Below are 21041 nucleotides of genomic sequence, written 5' to 3' on the forward strand. Positions count from 1 at the left end.
AAATAGATCATCTTCAGCATTTTTAAGTGTGCCATTCTGTAGCGTTAGGTACCTTCATATTGTTGCGCAGCCAACCTGCAGAACTCTTCTCGTCTTGCAAAACTGAAACTCTGTACACATTAAACTACTCTCCCCGTTGCCCCTTTCCCAAGCTCTTGGCAACCACCATTCTACCTTCTGTCTCTGTGAGTTTGACTACTCTAGGTATGTCATGTCAGTGGAATCATGCAAAATTTGTCTTCTTGTGACTAGTTATTTCATTTAGCACAATGCCCTCAAAGTCAATCCATGTTGCAGCATGTGTCCGAATTTCATTTCTTTTTAAGACTGAACAATATTCCAACACATACAGAAATTTCTCGCAAATGGTTCCAAAAGCTCCAGTATACCCTTTACTTACTTTTCCAATTGTTAACATTTTGTCACATTTCCTTTGTTACTCCCATCATATGGGTATGTAGGTATATAGACATAAATCTATCTATCTATCTATTTATCGATCTATAGATATATATAGAAAGAGAGAGAGAGAGAAAGAAAATACGTTTAGATATAGATATACACATAGAAAGAGCTCTCTCTCTCAATATATCTGTATCTAGATCTGATTTTTATGTGAGTTGAGGCAGAAGATGTTTGATAGACACACACGTGACACACACCTTCCTACACACTTAGGCTCTATTCCTGAATCATTAGAGAGAAAATGCAGACCACATACCCTTTACTCCTGAATATTTCAGTTTTATTTTTCTACCTTCAGGGACACCTAACCACAGCACAGTGATCAAAATCAGAAAATTTTCACTTCCGTAACCATAATACGATTACCAGAATTGGAAAATGAAAGCCATAATAGAATATTATCTGATTTATGGTTTACATTGCGACTCACTCTTGGTGTCATACATTCTATGGGTTTGGATAAAAGTAGAATGACATGAATCTGTCATTAGAGTTTCATAACGATGGAGTATTTTCACTGCCCTAAAAATCCTTTGTGCTCCGCCTATTCATCCTTCTCCCCGCCAACTCCTGGCAACCACCGATCTCTTCCTGTCGCCCCAATTTTGCCACGTCCAGAATGTCATATAGTTGGCCTCATACAGTATGCAACCTTTTCAGATTGGCTTCTTTCACAAAGTAACATGCATGTAAGGTTTCTTTTCACAGCTTGATAGCTCGTTGCTTTTTAGCGCTGAATAATATGCCGTTGACTAGATGTACCACGGTTTGTTCATCCGTTCATCTGGTGCAGGACATCTTGGTTGCTTCCGCTTTTTGGCGATTACGAGTAAAGCTGCTATCAACATTTGTGTGCAGGTTTTCATCTGCGTGTAAGTTTTGAACTCCTTTGGGTAAATACCAAGGAGCGTATGTTAAGCTGGATCGTACGTTAAGGGTTATGCTTGGTTTTGTAAGAAACCCCTAGACTGCCTTCCAGAGTGGCTGTTCCGTTTTGCCTTGCCACCCATACTGAATGAGTGTCTCCATTGCTCCACATGCTTGTCAGCAATTGCTGTTGTTAGTGTTCCATATTTTTGACTATTCTAACAGGTGTGTAGTGGTATCTCATTGTTGTTCAATTTGCATTTCCCTGGAGCCATATGATGTGGAGCATCGTCTCGTACTCTTAGTTGCCATTTTTATGTCTTCTTTGGCCAGATGTCTGTTAAGTTGTTTGCCCCATTTTTTAATCTGGTTGTGCGTGTTCTTGTTGTTTAGTTTTAAGATTTCTTTGCGTATTTGTATATTTGTTATTCCTTTATCAACTGTGCCTTTTGCAAATATTTTCTCCCAGTCTGTGGCTTGTGATTTTATCCTCTTGACATTGTGTCTTGTGGAGCAGCAGTTTAAAATGTTAATGAAGTCCAGCTTATCGGTTATTCCTTTCATGATCTTGATTTCGCTGTCACATCTAGAAAGTCATGTTTATAAAGAGGTCATCTCGGTTTTCTTCCGTGTTATTGTCTTCTAGGAATTCTAGAGTTTTGCTTTTGACATGTGGGTCTATAATGCATTTTGATTTCCGTTTTGTAAAGGTGTAAAGGTCCATGTGCACGTTCATTGTCTCGCACGTGGATGTCCAGTTCTTCCAGCACCATTCGTTGATAAGACTGTCTTTGCTCCATTGTATGGTCTGTGCTCCTTTGTCAAAGAACGGTGGAGTATGTTAACGGGCATCTATTTCTAGGCTCTCTGTTCTGCTCCTTTGGTCCATTTGTCTGTTCTTTCACCAGTACCACACTGTCTTGATTGCTGTAGCTTTATAGTGAATTTTGACATTGGCTCATGTCAGTCCTTCAACTTTTTTCTTCTTTGGTATTATGTTGACTTTTAAAAAGCTATTGCAGTTGCGATACGGTCAGAGAAAATCTATATGATATTGCTCCCGTGCACGTTATTAATGCTTTGTTTATGTCCAAATATGTTGTCTGTTTTCATAAATGTCACTTGTGTGCTCTCAAACAAGATGTGTTCTGTTTGCTCTGGAGAGAGATCGTGTCAGTCTGTTCTTATTTTCTTTGCTCTTTTTGGAAGCTTTTAGAATTTTCTCTTCATTTCCATGGATCCTTTACAGATAATTTTTTACTTCCTTCTTTAACTTTGTGAAATTTATCTTCATTAGTTTTTGAATATTTCGTCTTCTCTGTTTTCTTTTTTTTTCATCTTAGATGTCTTGGATTTCATTTATTTCAGATGTTAGATGTCTTTTTTTACCCACCATATCACACTGCTGTTCTTTTAAATATTCTCTCACTTTATTGTTTTATTGTGTTTTCTGGGAGAGTTTCTCAATGTCATTTTCCATGTCTAAATAATTTGCTGTTCTCATGTATCCACACTGCTATTTATCCCATGACTTAAGTCTTTAACAATCGTCCTTTTACACCTATTTCCTCATGAGGTTTTCCTTATGCTTTCTCATTGTCACTTCGTGCTACTAACATCTTCCCTTGTATCTTTAAGTGTATTTGTCATGCTTATGTTCCAGTATGTTCCAGTAGTTCTACTTCAAATGGTCTATGTTGCTCACTTTGTTGTATTTCTTTTTCAGTCGTTGTACTCCTCAGGTATGTAATTGTTTTGACTTGTGAGCTTTCATTCCTTGTGGCTGTTGGCTACTCTGTCTGGCATCTTGTATTAGAGAAGGGCTAACGTTTTGCTTGGGACCATCTCAGTCTGTGGCTGTTATCTCAGAAGAATTATTAATAGTGTGTCCTTTTCACTCTCAGAAGTGTCCTCTCTTGGGTGCTGTATTATAGAGTCACCTTTGTTGAGACCTAGGACCTAAGGTGTGTTTTTCTAAGTAAGTTTAATATGAGGGCAGGTGATGGCCCCAGGCGCAGACAGTCTCAGAAACCGTGAAACACTGTGACCACTCAACTCCTGTGGTCAGGATCTGTCACCTTTGAGCTCTTGGGGAAAGCGGCATTTGAGGAGGCATTTGAGGTTGTCACCTGGGGCTTGGGAGACGGAGGAGGTGGAGGAGTGAAGGATCAAGGATTGTTCAGCCCTTCCCTGCTTTCATCAGCTAACCTAATGCTACTCTAATTTTATCCTAGCTACATCTGGGTGGTTGCTACTTGTTTCTGCTGAGAAAGGAAAGTGATCGCTTCCAAGCAACTCAGGGGAGAGGCAAGAACGGTCCTTAAAATTTTCCCTCACACTGAGCCCCTCAAGGCTGCCACCCACTGCCCCTAACCCCAGGCTACCCACTAATTAAGAGACAGCCTTCAGGCCTCTGTCATTTCCCAGGGTTGTCACTCTTGTTATTTCTGGGGGTGCATAGTTCCTTAGGACTTCTGAAGTTTTGGGAGGAGGATGCAACATGCCGTACCATTTGGCGTCTTGATAGGAACCCATGATTTCTCTGGAAATTATCAGGGTGTGTTACTTTGATGAGAACCTTTAAGTGTATTTGAACTTTAAGATATACGTACTAATGTATATTGTTGCCAGATACAGAATTAATGAAATTTGAAAGAATTTGGTGAAGAGTGCAGGCTGTCCAAAAATCAATAATATTTGTGCAATGCTGAATATTAGCATGATACTGTGAAGGTGACAGACTCAAAGTGCATTTTGCAAGTGTCTTATTTTGTAGATGAAGAAAAAGATAAATAGAGAAAAGATTACCCAAGCCAGTTTTGAGGTGAAAAGTCTTGATTTTGGATAATATAACCAGATAACGTTTTCTGAGAGGACTGTAGAGAAAAAGAAAAAGAAAAAGAATCATTGTAAACGCATGGTCTTCACGCAGGTCAGAAAATCTTTTAATCATCATTTGGTCATCGTTGACCTTCCTACTTGTTTCTTTCCTACCAAATAACAACCAGGGACTAGGCCCTGACACTGTGTGTTCATTGTTCTTGTGTATTCTCTTTCTATCTATATCTCTGTGTTAGCTCTTACTTGGATGCACCTCCCCATCCCGACACACTCAGATCCCTCTCACGTTTCCCAAATTGATTCCAGAGTGCATGAAGGAGAAACAAAATGGTGAAGAAGGAAGGAGGTGTAATCATGAATGCTATGTCTCCCTTGTTCCCTTCATTCTCTTTCCAGTGGATACACACAGGGACACACAGACACGCACACACGCACATACAGAACCCGGAAACTGTGTCAGAGGTTCCAGTGCTGGACCCTGAAACGGATGCTTTTGTTTCTGTCGTGTTTCCTCGTGACTTTACTTTTTGTGTGCTGCAATTCTGTTGGGAAAAAGAACCTGATTATCTTCCAAAATGTCTGACTCTATTTTTTGTACATGGTTTTTACTCTATGGCAGGGTTATGGATTCTTCCCGAATGTCGTCTGGCAACAGTGACAAGATGGGGTGAGTTGACATGAGTGATCTGAGTGGTGAAAGGTATGGGGGGCATCGATGGCAACAACAGGTTTCCATAAGAGACTATAAGCTTCTGTAGGTAACTTTCTTTCCTGTTGGGCCTAGGTGGCAAAAGGAAGGAGGAGTCATAAGAGGGAGACTTCTTACTCACGGTTTGTTTGTGAGCCTTAGAAAGTAGTAGCCAAAGCTTTGAGGAAACTCTCAGAATGCCTGTGTGTAAGACTCTGCTAGAGTGGGCCAGGAGAGGAGAGAATCCTATTTGGAGCAAGGAGACGGTAGCAGTGGAGAGGGAGCAGTGGAGCTCTCAGCAGAAGAGAATGGAGCTAAACAGACCTCGGCTCCTTTCGTCAGCCTCCAGAGCTCTGCCACCATCTAAAGCTGGTGTCCCGAATGCCAAGCCACCGTCATACTGGAGGGAGCCCGTGCCTCAGACCTGCAGTCATCTGAACCCTGTATGAGGAACAGAAAAGACATACATGATACATGAAGGGTCAGGATGTGGTGGAGGGTGTTGAGGATCAGGAAATTAGGAGGAGCTGGGGAAATGTGTACCTACAACCTGGAGTTGAATTTTGAGCTAAATTCAACCTCGATGCAATTACACGTGAGAGTAAGGTTCAGTAGTGAAGAATTGTATTTCAATATCTTCATTCATTAGGCTTTTTGACCGGCCGAAGATCTTCGTTACAACTATAGAAAGCCCTATTTCTAGGGAAGATTAAAAGACTAGTTTCCAAATAACTAACATCCACATAATTTTTTAGGGTTCAACCAGTTTACCACTTGAAGACTACTTGTAACTAATTGCAAACAAGAGTGTAACTCTATGAAGTCACTAGGAGTCTGATCATATATGCTTTTAATTCTTTAGAAATGACCCCGATGAACTGACAGAAGTAATCTGTGATGGAACCACCAACAAAAGGTGACGTATATACTCAGAGAGAGAGAGAGAGAGATAGAGAGAGAATGAGTGAAATGCAGACGCGGCATTATCCATGGGAATGCGGAGTATTCTGGACAATGATTCTAAGATCTTTTCTAAAATTTCGGATCCACTGAGCTAAGTCATGTTTATCATATTCTTAGATTCACAGAATCCTTCTTCAAATAAGTTGGTCACATCACTGTCCCATGTAGGAAATCTCAAATGACAGGTTGTTGCATTTCTTGGTGTTTACGTTAACATAGAACAACTCTCCAGGCTCCGTGATGATTTGTTATGAGGACCAAATAAGTGTTAAACACTTAGGACGATGTCTGGCACGTAATAAATACCATTTAAGTGCTTATTAGATGGAACAAAAATTTTCCGTGTACTTAGTCATGTCATCTGAACACAGCGATAATTTTCATTTTTCCTGTCCAGTCCTTATACCTCTCACTTCTTTTTCTGACGTCATTGAGCAGTGTTGGAAGGCATATGGCTCTTGGGAGGAAATAAAAGGAGGTCAGGACTGGAGAACAGGATTGAGGGGAGAGAGGTGCGCCACAAGGATGAGGGCTGGCAGGGCCAGGTTTTGAAGGGCATTGTAGGCTCTGCTGAATGGTTTTGGCTCAATCCTAGTAGCACTGGCAAGGCAATGAGGGGTCATGCTTGAGGCTCTACAAACAATACAAACTCCAATCGTGAACCGTAGACCTACCAACTGTAGCTTTCTAGAGAGGTAGGCTCTTCTAGAGATGCACTCCTAGACTGTGCATTCCCAGGTATGTGGACATCTTTAGGGGTGATGTCTGGGATGAGGAGAGGGTATGTTGTCTCTGCCGCTATATGGGCTTTTAAGGGCTGGAGAGTCTGTGCAGCTCGATGTTCCCTCTCCCACGTGAATGCTGAGAAGAGTGAGAGCTGACCACAAAACAGGGAGCCGACTCCAGACAGAGTGTGGAGAGACACAGTGAAGATAGCCCTTTGAGTCTTTAGTCAGGAGGTTGACAGAGCAAATCAAGACATAGACTCAATAAGGGGCATTGTTCTAAATGCACTTTCAAGTTTCCTTGGGAGAATAGGTTGAATGTAGGATGAGTTGAGACAGAAAATTTTTGGTTTTGCAACGTCAGCTTTTTTGTACTATCTCCTTTTTTCCCCAATCTCATTTTCACCAGAACAAGCACCAGGAGAGCTATTTTTGAAACACTTTTTCCATTGTAAGAATTCGAAACTTACGCCGATTTCTAAATTGTGGTAAATGCATGTAACCTAAAATAGATCATCTTCAGCATTTTTAAGTGTGCCATTCTGTAGCGTTAGGTACCTTCATATTGTTGCGCAGCCAACCTGCAGAACTCTTCTCGTCTTGCAAAACTGAAACTCTGTACACATTAAACTACTCTCCCCGTTGCCCCTTTCCCAAGCTCTTGGCAACCACCATTCTACCTTCTGTCTCTGTGAGTTTGACTACTCTAGGTATGTCATGTCAGTGGAATCATGCAAAATTTGTCTTCTTGTGACTAGTTATTTCATTTAGCACAATGCCCTCAAAGTCAATCCATGTTGCAGCATGTGTCCGAATTTCATTTCTTTTTAAGACTGAACAATATTCCAACACATACAGAAATTTCTCGCAAATGGTTCCAAAAGCTCCAGTATACCCTTTACTTACTTTTCCAATTGTTAACATTTTGTCACATTTCCTTTGTTACTCCCATCATATGGGTATGTAGGTATATAGACATAAATCTATCTATCTATCTATTTATCGATCTATAGATATATATAGAAAGAGAGAGAGAGAGAAAGAAAATACGTTTAGATATAGATATACACATAGAAAGAGCTCTCTCTCTCAATATATCTGTATCTAGATCTGATTTTTATGTGAGTTGAGGCAGAAGATGTTTGATAGACACACACGTGACACACACCTTCCTACACACTTAGGCTCTATTCCTGAATCATTAGAGAGAAAATGCAGACCACATACCCTTTACTCCTGAATATTTCAGTTTTATTTTTCTACCTTCAGGGACACCTAACCACAGCACAGTGATCAAAATCAGAAAATTTTCACTTCCGTAACCATAATACGATTACCAGAATTGGAAAATGAAAGCCATAATAGAATATTATCTGATTTATGGTTTACATTGCGACTCACTCTTGGTGTCATACATTCTATGGGTTTGGATAAAAGTAGAATGACATGAATCTGTCATTAGAGTTTCATAACGATGGAGTATTTTCACTGCCCTAAAAATCCTTTGTGCTCCGCCTATTCATCCTTCTCCCCGCCAACTCCTGGCAACCACCGATCTCTTCCTGTCGCCCCAATTTTGCCACGTCCAGAATGTCATATAGTTGGCCTCATACAGTATGCAACCTTTTCAGATTGGCTTCTTTCACAAAGTAACATGCATGTAAGGTTTCTTTTCACAGCTTGATAGCTCGTTGCTTTTTAGCGCTGAATAATATGCCGTTGACTAGATGTACCACGGTTTGTTCATCCGTTCATCTGGTGCAGGACATCTTGGTTGCTTCCGCTTTTTGGCGATTACGAGTAAAGCTGCTATCAACATTTGTGTGCAGGTTTTCATCTGCGTGTAAGTTTTGAACTCCTTTGGGTAAATACCAAGGAGCGTATGTTAAGCTGGATCGTACGTTAAGGGTTATGCTTGGTTTTGTAAGAAACCCCTAGACTGCCTTCCAGAGTGGCTGTTCCGTTTTGCCTTGCCACCCATACTGAATGAGTGTCTCCATTGCTCCACATGCTTGTCAGCAATTGCTGTTGTTAGTGTTCCATATTTTTGACTATTCTAACAGGTGTGTAGTGGTATCTCATTGTTGTTCAATTTGCATTTCCCTGGAGCCATATGATGTGGAGCATCGTCTCGTACTCTTAGTTGCCATTTTTATGTCTTCTTTGGCCAGATGTCTGTTAAGTTGTTTGCCCCATTTTTTAATCTGGTTGTGCGTGTTCTTGTTGTTTAGTTTTAAGATTTCTTTGCGTATTTGTATATTTGTTATTCCTTTATCAACTGTGCCTTTTGCAAATATTTTCTCCCAGTCTGTGGCTTGTGATTTTATCCTCTTGACATTGTGTCTTGTGGAGCAGCAGTTTAAAATGTTAATGAAGTCCAGCTTATCGGTTATTCCTTTCATGATCTTGATTTCGCTGTCACATCTAGAAAGTCATGTTTATAAAGAGGTCATCTCGGTTTTCTTCCGTGTTATTGTCTTCTAGGAATTCTAGAGTTTTGCTTTTGACATGTGGGTCTATAATGCATTTTGATTTCCGTTTTGTAAAGGTGTAAAGGTCCATGTGCACGTTCATTGTCTCGCACGTGGATGTCCAGTTCTTCCAGCACCATTCGTTGATAAGACTGTCTTTGCTCCATTGTATGGTCTGTGCTCCTTTGTCAAAGAACGGTGGAGTATGTTAACGGGCATCTATTTCTAGGCTCTCTGTTCTGCTCCTTTGGTCCATTTGTCTGTTCTTTCACCAGTACCACACTGTCTTGATTGCTGTAGCTTTATAGTGAATTTTGACATTGGCTCATGTCAGTCCTTCAACTTTTTTCTTCTTTGGTATTATGTTGACTTTTAAAAAGCTATTGCAGTTGCGATACGGTCAGAGAAAATCTATATGATATTGCTCCCGTGCACGTTATTAATGCTTTGTTTATGTCCAAATATGTTGTCTGTTTTCATAAATGTCACTTGTGTGCTCTCAAACAAGATGTGTTCTGTTTGCTCTGGAGAGAGATCGTGTCAGTCTGTTCTTATTTTCTTTGCTCTTTTTGGAAGCTTTTAGAATTTTCTCTTCATTTCCATGGATCCTTTACAGATAATTTTTTACTTCCTTCTTTAACTTTGTGAAATTTATCTTCATTAGTTTTTGAATATTTCGTCTTCTCTGTTTTCTTTTTTTTTCATCTTAGATGTCTTGGATTTCATTTATTTCAGATGTTAGATGTCTTTTTTTACCCACCATATCACACTGCTGTTCTTTTAAATATTCTCTCACTTTATTGTTTTATTGTGTTTTCTGGGAGAGTTTCTCAATGTCATTTTCCATGTCTAAATAATTTGCTGTTCTCATGTATCCACACTGCTATTTATCCCATGACTTAAGTCTTTAACAATCGTCCTTTTACACCTATTTCCTCATGAGGTTTTCCTTATGCTTTCTCATTGTCACTTCGTGCTACTAACATCTTCCCTTGTATCTTTAAGTGTATTTGTCATGCTTATGTTCCAGTATGTTCCAGTAGTTCTACTTCAAATGGTCTATGTTGCTCACTTTGTTGTATTTCTTTTTCAGTCGTTGTACTCCTCAGGTATGTAATTGTTTTGACTTGTGAGCTTTCATTCCTTGTGGCTGTTGGCTACTCTGTCTGGCATCTTGTATTAGAGAAGGGCTAACGTTTTGCTTGGGACCATCTCAGTCTGTGGCTGTTATCTCAGAAGAATTATTAATAGTGTGTCCTTTTCACTCTCAGAAGTGTCCTCTCTTGGGTGCTGTATTATAGAGTCACCTTTGTTGAGACCTAGGACCTAAGGTGTGTTTTTCTAAGTAAGTTTAATATGAGGGCAGGTGATGGCCCCAGGCGCAGACAGTCTCAGAAACCGTGAAACACTGTGACCACTCAACTCCTGTGGTCAGGATCTGTCACCTTTGAGCTCTTGGGGAAAGCGGCATTTGAGGAGGCATTTGAGGTTGTCACCTGGGGCTTGGGAGACGGAGGAGGTGGAGGAGTGAAGGATCAAGGATTGTTCAGCCCTTCCCTGCTTTCATCAGCTAACCTAATGCTACTCTAATTTTATCCTAGCTACATCTGGGTGGTTGCTACTTGTTTCTGCTGAGAAAGGAAAGTGATCGCTTCCAAGCAACTCAGGGGAGAGGCAAGAACGGTCCTTAAAATTTTCCCTCACACTGAGCCCCTCAAGGCTGCCACCCACTGCCCCTAACCCCAGGCTACCCACTAATTAAGAGACAGCCTTCAGGCCTCTGTCATTTCCCAGGGTTGTCACTCTTGTTATTTCTGGGGGTGCATAGTTCCTTAGGACTTCTGAAGTTTTGGGAGGAGGATGCAACATGCCGTACCATTTGGCGTCTTGATAGGAACCCATGATTTCTCTGGAAATTATCAGGGTGTGTTACTTTGATGAGAACCTTTAAGTGTATTTGAACTTTAAGATATACGTACTAATGTATATTGTTGCCAGATACAGAATTAATGAAATTTGAAAGAATTTGGTGAAGAGTGCAGGCTGTCCAAAAATCAATAATATTTGTGCAATGCTGAATATTAGCATGATACTGTGAAGGTGACAGACTCAAAGTGCATTTTGCAAGTGTCTTATTTTGTAGATGAAGAAAAAGATAAATAGAGAAAAGATTACCCAAGCCAGTTTTGAGGTGAAAAGTCTTGATTTTGGATAATATAACCAGATAACGTTTTCTGAGAGGACTGTAGAGAAAAAGAAAAAGAAAAAGAATCATTGTAAACGCATGGTCTTCACGCAGGTCAGAAAATCTTTTAATCATCATTTGGTCATCGTTGACCTTCCTACTTGTTTCTTTCCTACCAAATAACAACCAGGGACTAGGCCCTGACACTGTGTGTTCATTGTTCTTGTGTATTCTCTTTCTATCTATATCTCTGTGTTAGCTCTTACTTGGATGCACCTCCCCATCCCGACACACTCAGATCCCTCTCACGTTTCCCAAATTGATTCCAGAGTGCATGAAGGAGAAACAAAATGGTGAAGAAGGAAGGAGGTGTAATCATGAATGCTATGTCTCCCTTGTTCCCTTCATTCTCTTTCCAGTGGATACACACAGGGACACACAGACACGCACACACGCACATACAGAACCCGGAAACTGTGTCAGAGGTTCCAGTGCTGGACCCTGAAACGGATGCTTTTGTTTCTGTCGTGTTTCCTCGTGACTTTACTTTTTGTGTGCTGCAATTCTGTTGGGAAAAAGAACCTGATTATCTTCCAAAATGTCTGACTCTATTTTTTGTACATGGTTTTTACTCTATGGCAGGGTTATGGATTCTTCCCGAATGTCGTCTGGCAACAGTGACAAGATGGGGTGAGTTGACATGAGTGATCTGAGTGGTGAAAGGTATGGGGGGCATCGATGGCAACAACAGGTTTCCATAAGAGACTATAAGCTTCTGTAGGTAACTTTCTTTCCTGTTGGGCCTAGGTGGCAAAAGGAAGGAGGAGTCATAAGAGGGAGACTTCTTACTCACGGTTTGTTTGTGAGCCTTAGAAAGTAGTAGCCAAAGCTTTGAGGAAACTCTCAGAATGCCTGTGTGTAAGACTCTGCTAGAGTGGGCCAGGAGAGGAGAGAATCCTATTTGGAGCAAGGAGACGGTAGCAGTGGAGAGGGAGCAGTGGAGCTCTCAGCAGAAGAGAATGGAGCTAAACAGACCTCGGCTCCTTTCGTCAGCCTCCAGAGCTCTGCCACCATCTAAAGCTGGTGTCCCGAATGCCAAGCCACCGTCATACTGGAGGGAGCCCGTGCCTCAGACCTGCAGTCATCTGAACCCTGTATGAGGAACAGAAAAGACATACATGATACATGAAGGGTCAGGATGTGGTGGAGGGTGTTGAGGATCAGGAAATTAGGAGGAGCTGGGGAAATGTGTACCTACAACCTGGAGTTGAATTTTGAGCTAAATTCAACCTCGATGCAATTACACGTGAGAGTAAGGTTCAGTAGTGAAGAATTGTATTTCAATATCTTCATTCATTAGGCTTTTTGACCGGCCGAAGATCTTCGTTACAACTATAGAAAGCCCTATTTCTAGGGAAGATTAAAAGACTAGTTTCCAAATAACTAACATCCACATAATTTTTTAGGGTTCAACCAGTTTACCACTTGAAGACTACTTGTAACTAATTGCAAACAAGAGTGTAACTCTATGAAGTCACTAGGAGTCTGATCATATATGCTTTTAATTCTTTAGAAATGACCCCGATGAACTGACAGAAGTAATCTGTGATGGAACCACCAACAAAAGGTGACGTATATACTCAGAGAGAGAGAGAGAGAGATAGAGAGAGAATGAGTGAAATGCAGACGCGGCATTATCCATGGGAATGCGGAGTATTCTGGACAATGATTCTAAGATCTTTTCTAAAATTTCGGATCCACTGAGCTAAGTCATGTTTATCATATTCTTAGATTCACAGAATCCTTCTTCAAATAAGTTGGTCACATCACTGTCCCATGTAGGAAATCTCAAATGACAGGTTGTTGCATTTCTTGGTGTTTACGTTAACATAGAACAACTCTCCAGGCTCCGTGATGATTTGTTATGAGGACCAAATAAGTGTTAAACACTTAGGATGATGTCTGGCACGTAATAAATACCATTTAAGTGCTTATTAGATGGAACAAAAATTTTCCGTGTACTTAGTCATGTCATCTGAACACAGCGATAATTTTCATTTTTCCTGTCCAGTCCTTATACCTCTCACTTCTTTTTCTGACGTCATTGAGCAGTGTTGGAAGGCATATGGCTCTTGGGAGGAAATAAAAGGAGGTCAGGACTGGAGAACAGGATTGAGGGGAGAGAGGTGCGCCACAAGGATGAGGGCTGGCAGGGCCAGGTTTTGAAGGGCATTGTAGGCTCTGCTGAATGGTTTTGGCTCAATCCTAGTAGCACTGGCAAGGCAATGAGGGGTCATGCTTGAGGCTCTACAAACAATACAAACTCCAATCGTGAACCGTAGACCTACCAACTGTAGCTTTCTAGAGAGGTAGGCTCTTCTAGAGATGCACTCCTAGACTGTGCATTCCCAGGTATGTGGACATCTTTAGGGGTGATGTCTGGGATGAGGAGAGGGTATGTTGTCTCTGCCGCTATATGGGCTTTTAAGGGCTGGAGAGTCTGTGCAGCTCGATGTTCCCTCTCCCACGTGAATGCTGAGAAGAGTGAGAGCTGACCACAAAACAGGGAGCCGACTCCAGACAGAGTGTGGAGAGACACAGTGAAGATAGCCCTTTGAGTCTTTAGTCAGGAGGTTGACAGAGCAAATCAAGACATAGACTCAATAAGGGGCATTGTTCTAAATGCACTTTCAAGTTTCCTTGGGAGAATAGGTTGAATGTAGGATGAGTTGAGACAGAAAATTTTTGGTTTTGCAACGTCAGCTTTTTTGTACTATCTCCTTTTTTCCCCAATCTCATTTTCACCAGAACAAGCACCAGGAGAGCTATTTTTGAAACACTTTTTCCATTGTAAGAATTCGAAACTTACGCCGATTTCTAAATTGTGGTAAATGCATGTAACCTAAAATAGATCATCTTCAGCATTTTTAAGTGTGCCATTCTGTAGCGTTAGGTACCTTCATATTGTTGCGCAGCCAACCTGCAGAACTCTTCTCGTCTTGCAAAACTGAAACTCTGTACACATTAAACTACTCTCCCCGTTGCCCCTTTCCCAAGCTCTTGGCAACCACCATTCTACCTTCTGTCTCTGTGAGTTTGACTACTCTAGGTATGTCATGTCAGTGGAATCATGCAAAATTTGTCTTCTTGTGACTAGTTATTTCATTTAGCACAATGCCCTCAAAGTCAATCCATGTTGCAGCATGTGTCCGAATTTCATTTCTTTTTAAGACTGAACAATATTCCAACACATACAGAAATTTCTCGCAAATGGTTCCAAAAGCTCCAGTATACCCTTTACTTACTTTTCCAATTGTTAACATTTTGTCACATTTCCTTTGTTACTCCCATCATATGGGTATGTAGGTATATAGACATAAATCTATCTATCTATCTATTTATCGATCTATAGATATATATAGAAAGAGAGAGAGAGAGAAAGAAAATACGTTTAGATATAGATATACACATAGAAAGAGCTCTCTCTCTCAATATATCTGTATCTAGATCTGATTTTTATGTGAGTTGAGGCAGAAGATGTTTGATAGACACACACGTGACACACACCTTCCTACACACTTAGGCTCTATTCCTGAATCATTAGAGAGAAAATGCAGACCACATACCCTTTACTCCTGAATATTTCAGTTTTATTTTTCTACCTTCAGGGACACCTAACCACAGCACAGTGATCAAAATCAGAAAATTTTCACTTCCGTAACCATAATACGATTACCAGAATTGGAAAATGAAAGCCATAATAGAATATTATCTGATTTATGGTTTACATTGCGACTCACTCTTGGTGTCATACATTCTATGGGTTTGGATAAAAGTAGAATGACATGAATCTGTCATTAGAGTTTCATAACGATGGAGTATTTTCACTGCCCTAAAAATCCTTTGTGCTCCGCCTATTCATCCTTCTCCCCGCCAACTCCTGGCAACCACCGATCTCTTCCTGTCGCCCCAATTTTGCCACGTCCAGAATGTCATATAGTTGGCCTCATACAGTATGCAACCTTTTCAGATTGGCTTCTTTCACAAAGTAACATGCATGTAAGGTTTCTTTTCACAGCTTGATAGCTCGTTGCTTTTTAGCGCTGAATAATATGCCGTTGACTAGATGTACCACGGTTTGTTCATCCGTTCATCTGGTGCAGGACATCTTGGTTGCTTCCGCTTTTTGGCGATTACGAGTAAAGCTGCTATCAACATTTGTGTGCAGGTTTTCATCTGCGTGTAAGTTTTGAACTCCTTTGGGTAAATACCAAGGAGCGTATGTTAAGCTGGATCGTACGTTAAGGGTTATGCTTGGTTTTGTAAGAAACCCCTAGACTGCCTTCCAGAGTGGCTGTTCCGTTTTGCCTTGCCACCCATACTGAATGAGTGTCTCCATTGCTCCACATGCTTGTCAGCAATTGCTGTTGTTAGTGTTCCATATTTTTGACTATTCTAACAGGTGTGTAGTGGTATCTCATTGTTGTTCAATTTGCATTTCCCTGGAGCCATATGATGTGGAGCATCGTCTCGTACTCTTAGTTGCCATTTTTATGTCTTCTTTGGCCAGATGTCTGTTAAGTTGTTTGCCCCATTTTTTAATCTGGTTGTGCGTGTTCTTGTTGTTTAGTTTTAAGATTTCTTTGCGTATTTGTATATTTGTTATTCCTTTATCAACTGTGCCTTTTGCAAATATTTTCTCCCAGTCTGTGGCTTGTGATTTTATCCTCTTGACATTGTGTCTTGTGGAGCAGCAGTTTAAAATGTTAATGAAGTCCAGCTTATCGGTTATTCCTTTCATGATCTTGATTTCGCTGTCACATCTAGAAAGTCATGTTTATAAAGAGGTCATCTCGGTTTTCTTCCGTGTTACTGTCTTCTAGGAATTCTAGAGTTTTGCTTTTGACATGTAGGTCTATAATGCATTTTGATTTCCGTTTTGTAAAGGTGTAAAGGTCCATGTGCACGTTCATTGTCTCGCACGTGGATGTCCAGTTCTTCCAGCACCATTCGTTGATAAGACTGTCTTTGCTCCATTGTATGGTCTGTGCTCCTTTGTCAAAGAACGGTGACGTATGTTAACGGGCATCTATTTCTAGGCTCTCTGTTCTGCTGTTGGCTACTCTGTCTGGCATCTTGTATTAGAGAAGGGCTAACGTTTTGCTTGGGACCATCTCAGTCTGTGGCTGTTATCTCAGAAGAATTATTAATAGTGTGTCCTTTTCACTCTCAGAAGTGTCCTCTCTTGGGTGCTGTATTATATAGTCACCTTTGTTGACACCTAGGACCTACGGTGTGTTTTTCTAAGTAAGTTTAATATGAGGGGTGGTGATGTATTTGAAATTAAAAATATGGATCTTGTAGTTCCAGTGCACTCCACTTTGGCAGCCATGGTTCATATCCCAGGCACAGACGTACACTACTTGTCCGTTGGTGGCCATGCTATGGTCGTGGCTCACATAAGAAAAGAAAGAAAGGATATCTTCTATATGGTAGTTTAGGCAGACTGTGAACTCACCTCCTCCCATGATGAAAACGAAGCTATAGCTATTCTTGGAAAATTACTCCTGAGAGAGATTACTGAAAACTGGATAAAAAGAACCCCCACAACCAACGACTTTCCTGACTGAAATGAAAGAAGCAAAAATTCCTTTCTGGAGAGAAAAAAGCCACTTTCCCAAGCCACAGAGCTTCACAGCCAGCTGACTGGGAGCAACCCTAAGGTACACAGCCTTCTCTGGAGGAGTGTGAACCTGAGCAGGGGTCCAATACCGCTATAAGCACCTTTAGGACTCAGCGCAAATGAGACAAGTGTCATAATATCTGCCTTCACTGACTAGTAACTACAACAGGGAATACCCCTAGAAAAGCTATTGGACATAAGCGGAAAGACCTAACTGTTAAAGGGCACATGCACAAATCCACCTGTTTCAGAAAGCTACCTAAAATCACCAGAAAGAAAGGTACACAGGCCTTTGATGAAAAGAGACTCAGCTGGTAAGTTCTGGGTGCATGTTGGTGAGAGATGAGTCCTCTCCAGAGACCGACGCATTGGCACAGCCATTGTTGTGAACAAGTACAAGTGTGCTGACACAGAGACAATTGGGGTTCTTCCCCTGGCCTGTTAGCCCAGAGGTCTGCCACACCCACTAGAGTGTGATTTAATCCTGCTCAGCCAGGGCAGGCAGCCTGCCCTAGGGACTGGCCCCACGCAAGAGCAAGCCCTCAGGCTACCTGTTGGCTGCATCGACTGGGTGCCTTGATCTTCTGCAGGCAAGCAAGTATGTCCTCCTCTGGGGGCAGGGCCTGCATGAGGAGCAGGTGGAGTGTTGAGGGTGTTGGTGGAGAATGTGGGGGGGGTCTCTGCAGTGGGATGACTGGGTCTGCTTCAGGGGGTCAGGAGGTGTGCATGTGCCAGGACTGTGTGGACAGTGTGTGTGGACCTGTATGTGTGGTGGGGTTATAAGTGGCAGAAGACCTGTGCTTGTCAAACAGCCTTATAGGGGATGTGCCCTACCTTCCAAAGCCTGAAACAGTTGGGAGCACCCATGCCTGGGGCCATCCCCACTCAGCTGCAATCCTGAGAGAGCTGACCACAGCCTTGTAGGCCTGAGGCCTACAGCAATTGTAAGCTCCCGAGCCTAGCAACCAGCCACACTGGACGCCTACTCACTTAACAGAAAAACTGCAACAGGAGCGTGCTATTAGACCTTGCTGCCAACTGTGCTGGGGCTCCTCAAACCCAATTTACAAATAGACAGCCGGGGTTGGGGGTGAAGCCTAGATTCTCGGGGTACCTGCAGTAAGAGCAGCCCTGCTGTAGCAGGACACAAGTAGCCTACACAGGGGTCACTCTTGGAACATTTGGACTAGTGACGAGAGAGAAGCACACTGCTAGGCCCCAGAAGGTATCTTTTACATAGGCCACTTCTCCAACATCAGGAGACATAGCTCAGTCACCTAATGCATAGATATAAGCACAAAGAGGCAAAATGAGGAGGTAAAGGAATACATTCCAAGCAAGGGAACAGGAGAAAACTCCAGAAAAAGAGTGAAATGAAACAGAAGTAAGCAATCTACTTGACAAAGAGTTCAACCAAAAATTCGTAAGGATGCTCACTGATCTTGGGAGAAGACTCGATGAACACAGTGAGATCGTCAACAAAGAATTGGAAAATATAAAAAAGAACCAATCACAAATGAAGAATACAATACTGGAAATGAAAAATTCACTAGAGGGTCTCAATAGTAGAGTAGATGATACAGAAAAAGGGATCAGTGAGCTGGACAAAAAACTAGAGGAAATCGCCCAAGCTGAACAGATAAAAGAAAAAGTGAAAAAGAACGAGAACAGTCTAAGAGAACTCCGGGACAAGATCAAGTGCACTAACATTCATATTATATGTGTCCCAGAAGAGGAAGAGAGAGACAAAGGGGTAGAGAATTTACTTGAAGAATTTATTTTATAACTGAAAACTTTCCTAACCTAAGGAAGGCAACAGACATCCAAGTACATGAAGCACGAAGAGCACCAAACAAGATAAACCCAAAGAGGCCCACACCAAGTCACATTATAATTAAAATGTCCAAAATTAAAGATAAAGAGAGAGTCCTAAAAGCTGCAATTGAAAGGCAATGACTGACATGCAAAGGAAAGCCCATAAGGCTATCAGCTGACTTCTCAGCTGAAACCCTAAAGGCTACAAGAGAGTGGCACAATACATTTAAAGTGCTGAAAGGAAAAAACCTACAGCCAAGAATACTCTACCTGACAAGGTTATCATTCAGAATGGAAGGAGAGAGAAAGAGTTTCCCAGACAAGCACAAATTAAAGGAGTTTATCACCAAGAAACCAGGAGTTTATCACCAAGAAACCAGTTCTACAAGAACTGCTGAAGGTACTTATTTAAGTGGGAAAGAGAAGATCACATATAAGAATAAGAAAATTATCCAAAAAAAAGAAACCACAATAAAATCACTACTAAAGGCAAAAATACAGGAATGGTAGCAGATCAACCACCTATTAAGATAATATGAAGGTCAAAAGACAAAAGTACTAAAATTACCTATTTCAATGATAAGAGGGAATGGATACACTCACACAAAATAAGAGGTTAGATATGATATCAAAAAATTAAATGTGGGAGGAGGGGAGTAAAAGAGTAGAGCTGTTAGAAAGAGGTCAAATTAAAGAGACTATCAACTCAATATAGATTGCTGTATACGTAGATTACTATACATGAACTTCATGGTAATCACAAACCAGAAACCTGTAATAAATATATGAGTAAGTAGGAGAAAGGGAGTCAAACATATTACTAAAGAAAGCCATCAAACCACAAGGGAAGAGAAAAAGAGAAGAAGAAAGGCACAGAGAAGAACTACTAAAACACCCAGAAAAAAGTAACAAAATGGCAACAAAGACATATTTTTCAATAGCTACTTTAAGTGTCGATGGACCAAATGCTCCAACCAAAAGGCATAGGCTGGCTGATTGGACAAAGAAAACAAGACCCATATATATACTGCATACAAGATACAAGCTTCAGACCTAAAGACACCCACAAATTGAAAGTGAAAGGATGTAAAAAGATACTCCATGCAAATGGCAATGAAAAGAAAGCTGGGGTAGCAATACTCATATCAGACAAAATAGACTTTAAAACAAAAACTGTAACAAGAGACAAAGGGCACTACATAATGATAAAGGGAACAATCTAAGAAGAGGATATAACACTTGTAAATATCTATGTACCCAACATAGGAGCATCTATATATGTAAAGCAATTATTAACAGACAAAAAAGGAGAAATAGACAGTAACACTATAATAGTAGGAGACTTTAACACTCCACTTACACCAATGGATAGGTCATCTAAAAAGAAGATCAATAAGGAAACATTGGCCTTAAACAACACATTAGACCAGATGGACTTAGTGGATATATATAGAACATTCCATCCCAAAACCACAGAATACACATTCTTTCCAAATGCTCCTGGACCATTCTCCAGGCTCAATCACATATTAGGCCAAAAACAAGTCTCACTAACTTAAGAAGATTAGAATAATACCAAACATCTTTCCTGACCACAAAGATAATGAAACTAGAAATCAATTACAGGAAGAAAATCAGAAAAGCCACAAATATGTGGAGATTAAACAAAATGCTGCTGAACAACAATTGGGTCAATGGAGAAATCAAAGGAGAAATTAAAAAAATACCTGGAGACAAATGAAAAAGAAAATATGACATGCCAAAATTTATGGGATAGAGCAAAAGTGGTTCTAAGAGGGAAGTTCATGGCAATTCAGGCCTACCTTAACAAACAAGAAAAATTCCAAACAAACAATCTAATAGTGCACCTAAAGGAACTGGAAGAAGAAGAAGAAACAAAGCCCAAAATCAGCAGAAGGAAGGAAATAAGAACAATCAGAGAAGAAATAAATAAAATAGAGAGTAAAAAACAACAGAAAAAATTAATGAAACCAAGAGCTGGTTCTTTGAAAAGATAAACAAAATTGAGACACCTTTAGCTAGACTCACCAAGAACAAAAGAGAGAAGGCTCAAATAAATAAAGTCAGAAATGAAAAAGGAGAAATTACAACGGACGTCATAGAAATACAAAAGTAATAAGAGAATACTATGAAAAGCTATATGCCAACAAATTGGATAATCTAGAAGAAATGGATAAATTCTTAGAATCATACAAGCTTCCAAAACTGGATCAAGAAGAAATAGAGAATTTGAATAGACTAGTCACCAGTAAGGAGATTGAAATAGTAATCGAAAACCTCCCCAAAAACAAAAGTCCAGGATCAAATGGCTTCCCTG

At 40.8% G+C, this 21041-nt stretch overlaps 2 protein-coding genes across 3 annotated transcripts in view; one reads left to right on the top strand and one right to left on the bottom strand.

Annotated features, from left to right (window-relative positions):
* Nucleotides 1-21041, top strand: part of LOC138918352 (phosphatidylinositol 3,4,5-trisphosphate 3-phosphatase TPTE2-like) — a 367155-nt gene that overhangs the window by 276032 nt on the left and 70082 nt on the right. The window contains exons 13-16 of the mRNA XM_070239586.1: nucleotides 4793-4840; nucleotides 5724-5777; nucleotides 11848-11895; nucleotides 12779-12832. Of these exons, the coding sequence (XP_070095687.1) occupies nucleotides 4793-4840; nucleotides 5724-5777; nucleotides 11848-11895; nucleotides 12779-12832 (204 nt within the window). The remainder of the gene's footprint in view (nucleotides 1-4792; nucleotides 4841-5723; nucleotides 5778-11847; nucleotides 11896-12778; nucleotides 12833-21041) is intronic.
* The window catches only part of LOC138918359 (mitochondrial ornithine transporter 1-like), a 93932-nt gene continuing 84086 nt past the window's right edge, over nucleotides 11196-21041 (bottom strand). The window contains exons 5-6 of one of the 2 annotated variants that reach the window (XM_070239609.1): nucleotides 12241-12357; nucleotides 11196-11263 (exon numbers count right to left, since the gene is read on the bottom strand). In XM_070239609.1, coding sequence (XP_070095710.1) covers nucleotides 12347-12357 — 11 coding nt within the window. In that variant the 3' untranslated portion in view covers nucleotides 11196-11263; nucleotides 12241-12346. Of the gene's footprint in view, nucleotides 11264-12239; nucleotides 12358-21041 lie in introns of those variants that run through there. The other variant, XM_070239610.1, reaches the window with a different exon arrangement.

The sequence above is a fragment of the Equus caballus genome, chromosome 17 (assembly GCF_041296265.1).
Source record: "Equus caballus isolate H_3958 breed thoroughbred chromosome 17, TB-T2T, whole genome shotgun sequence".
NCBI lineage: Eukaryota > Metazoa > Chordata > Mammalia > Perissodactyla > Equidae > Equus > Equus caballus.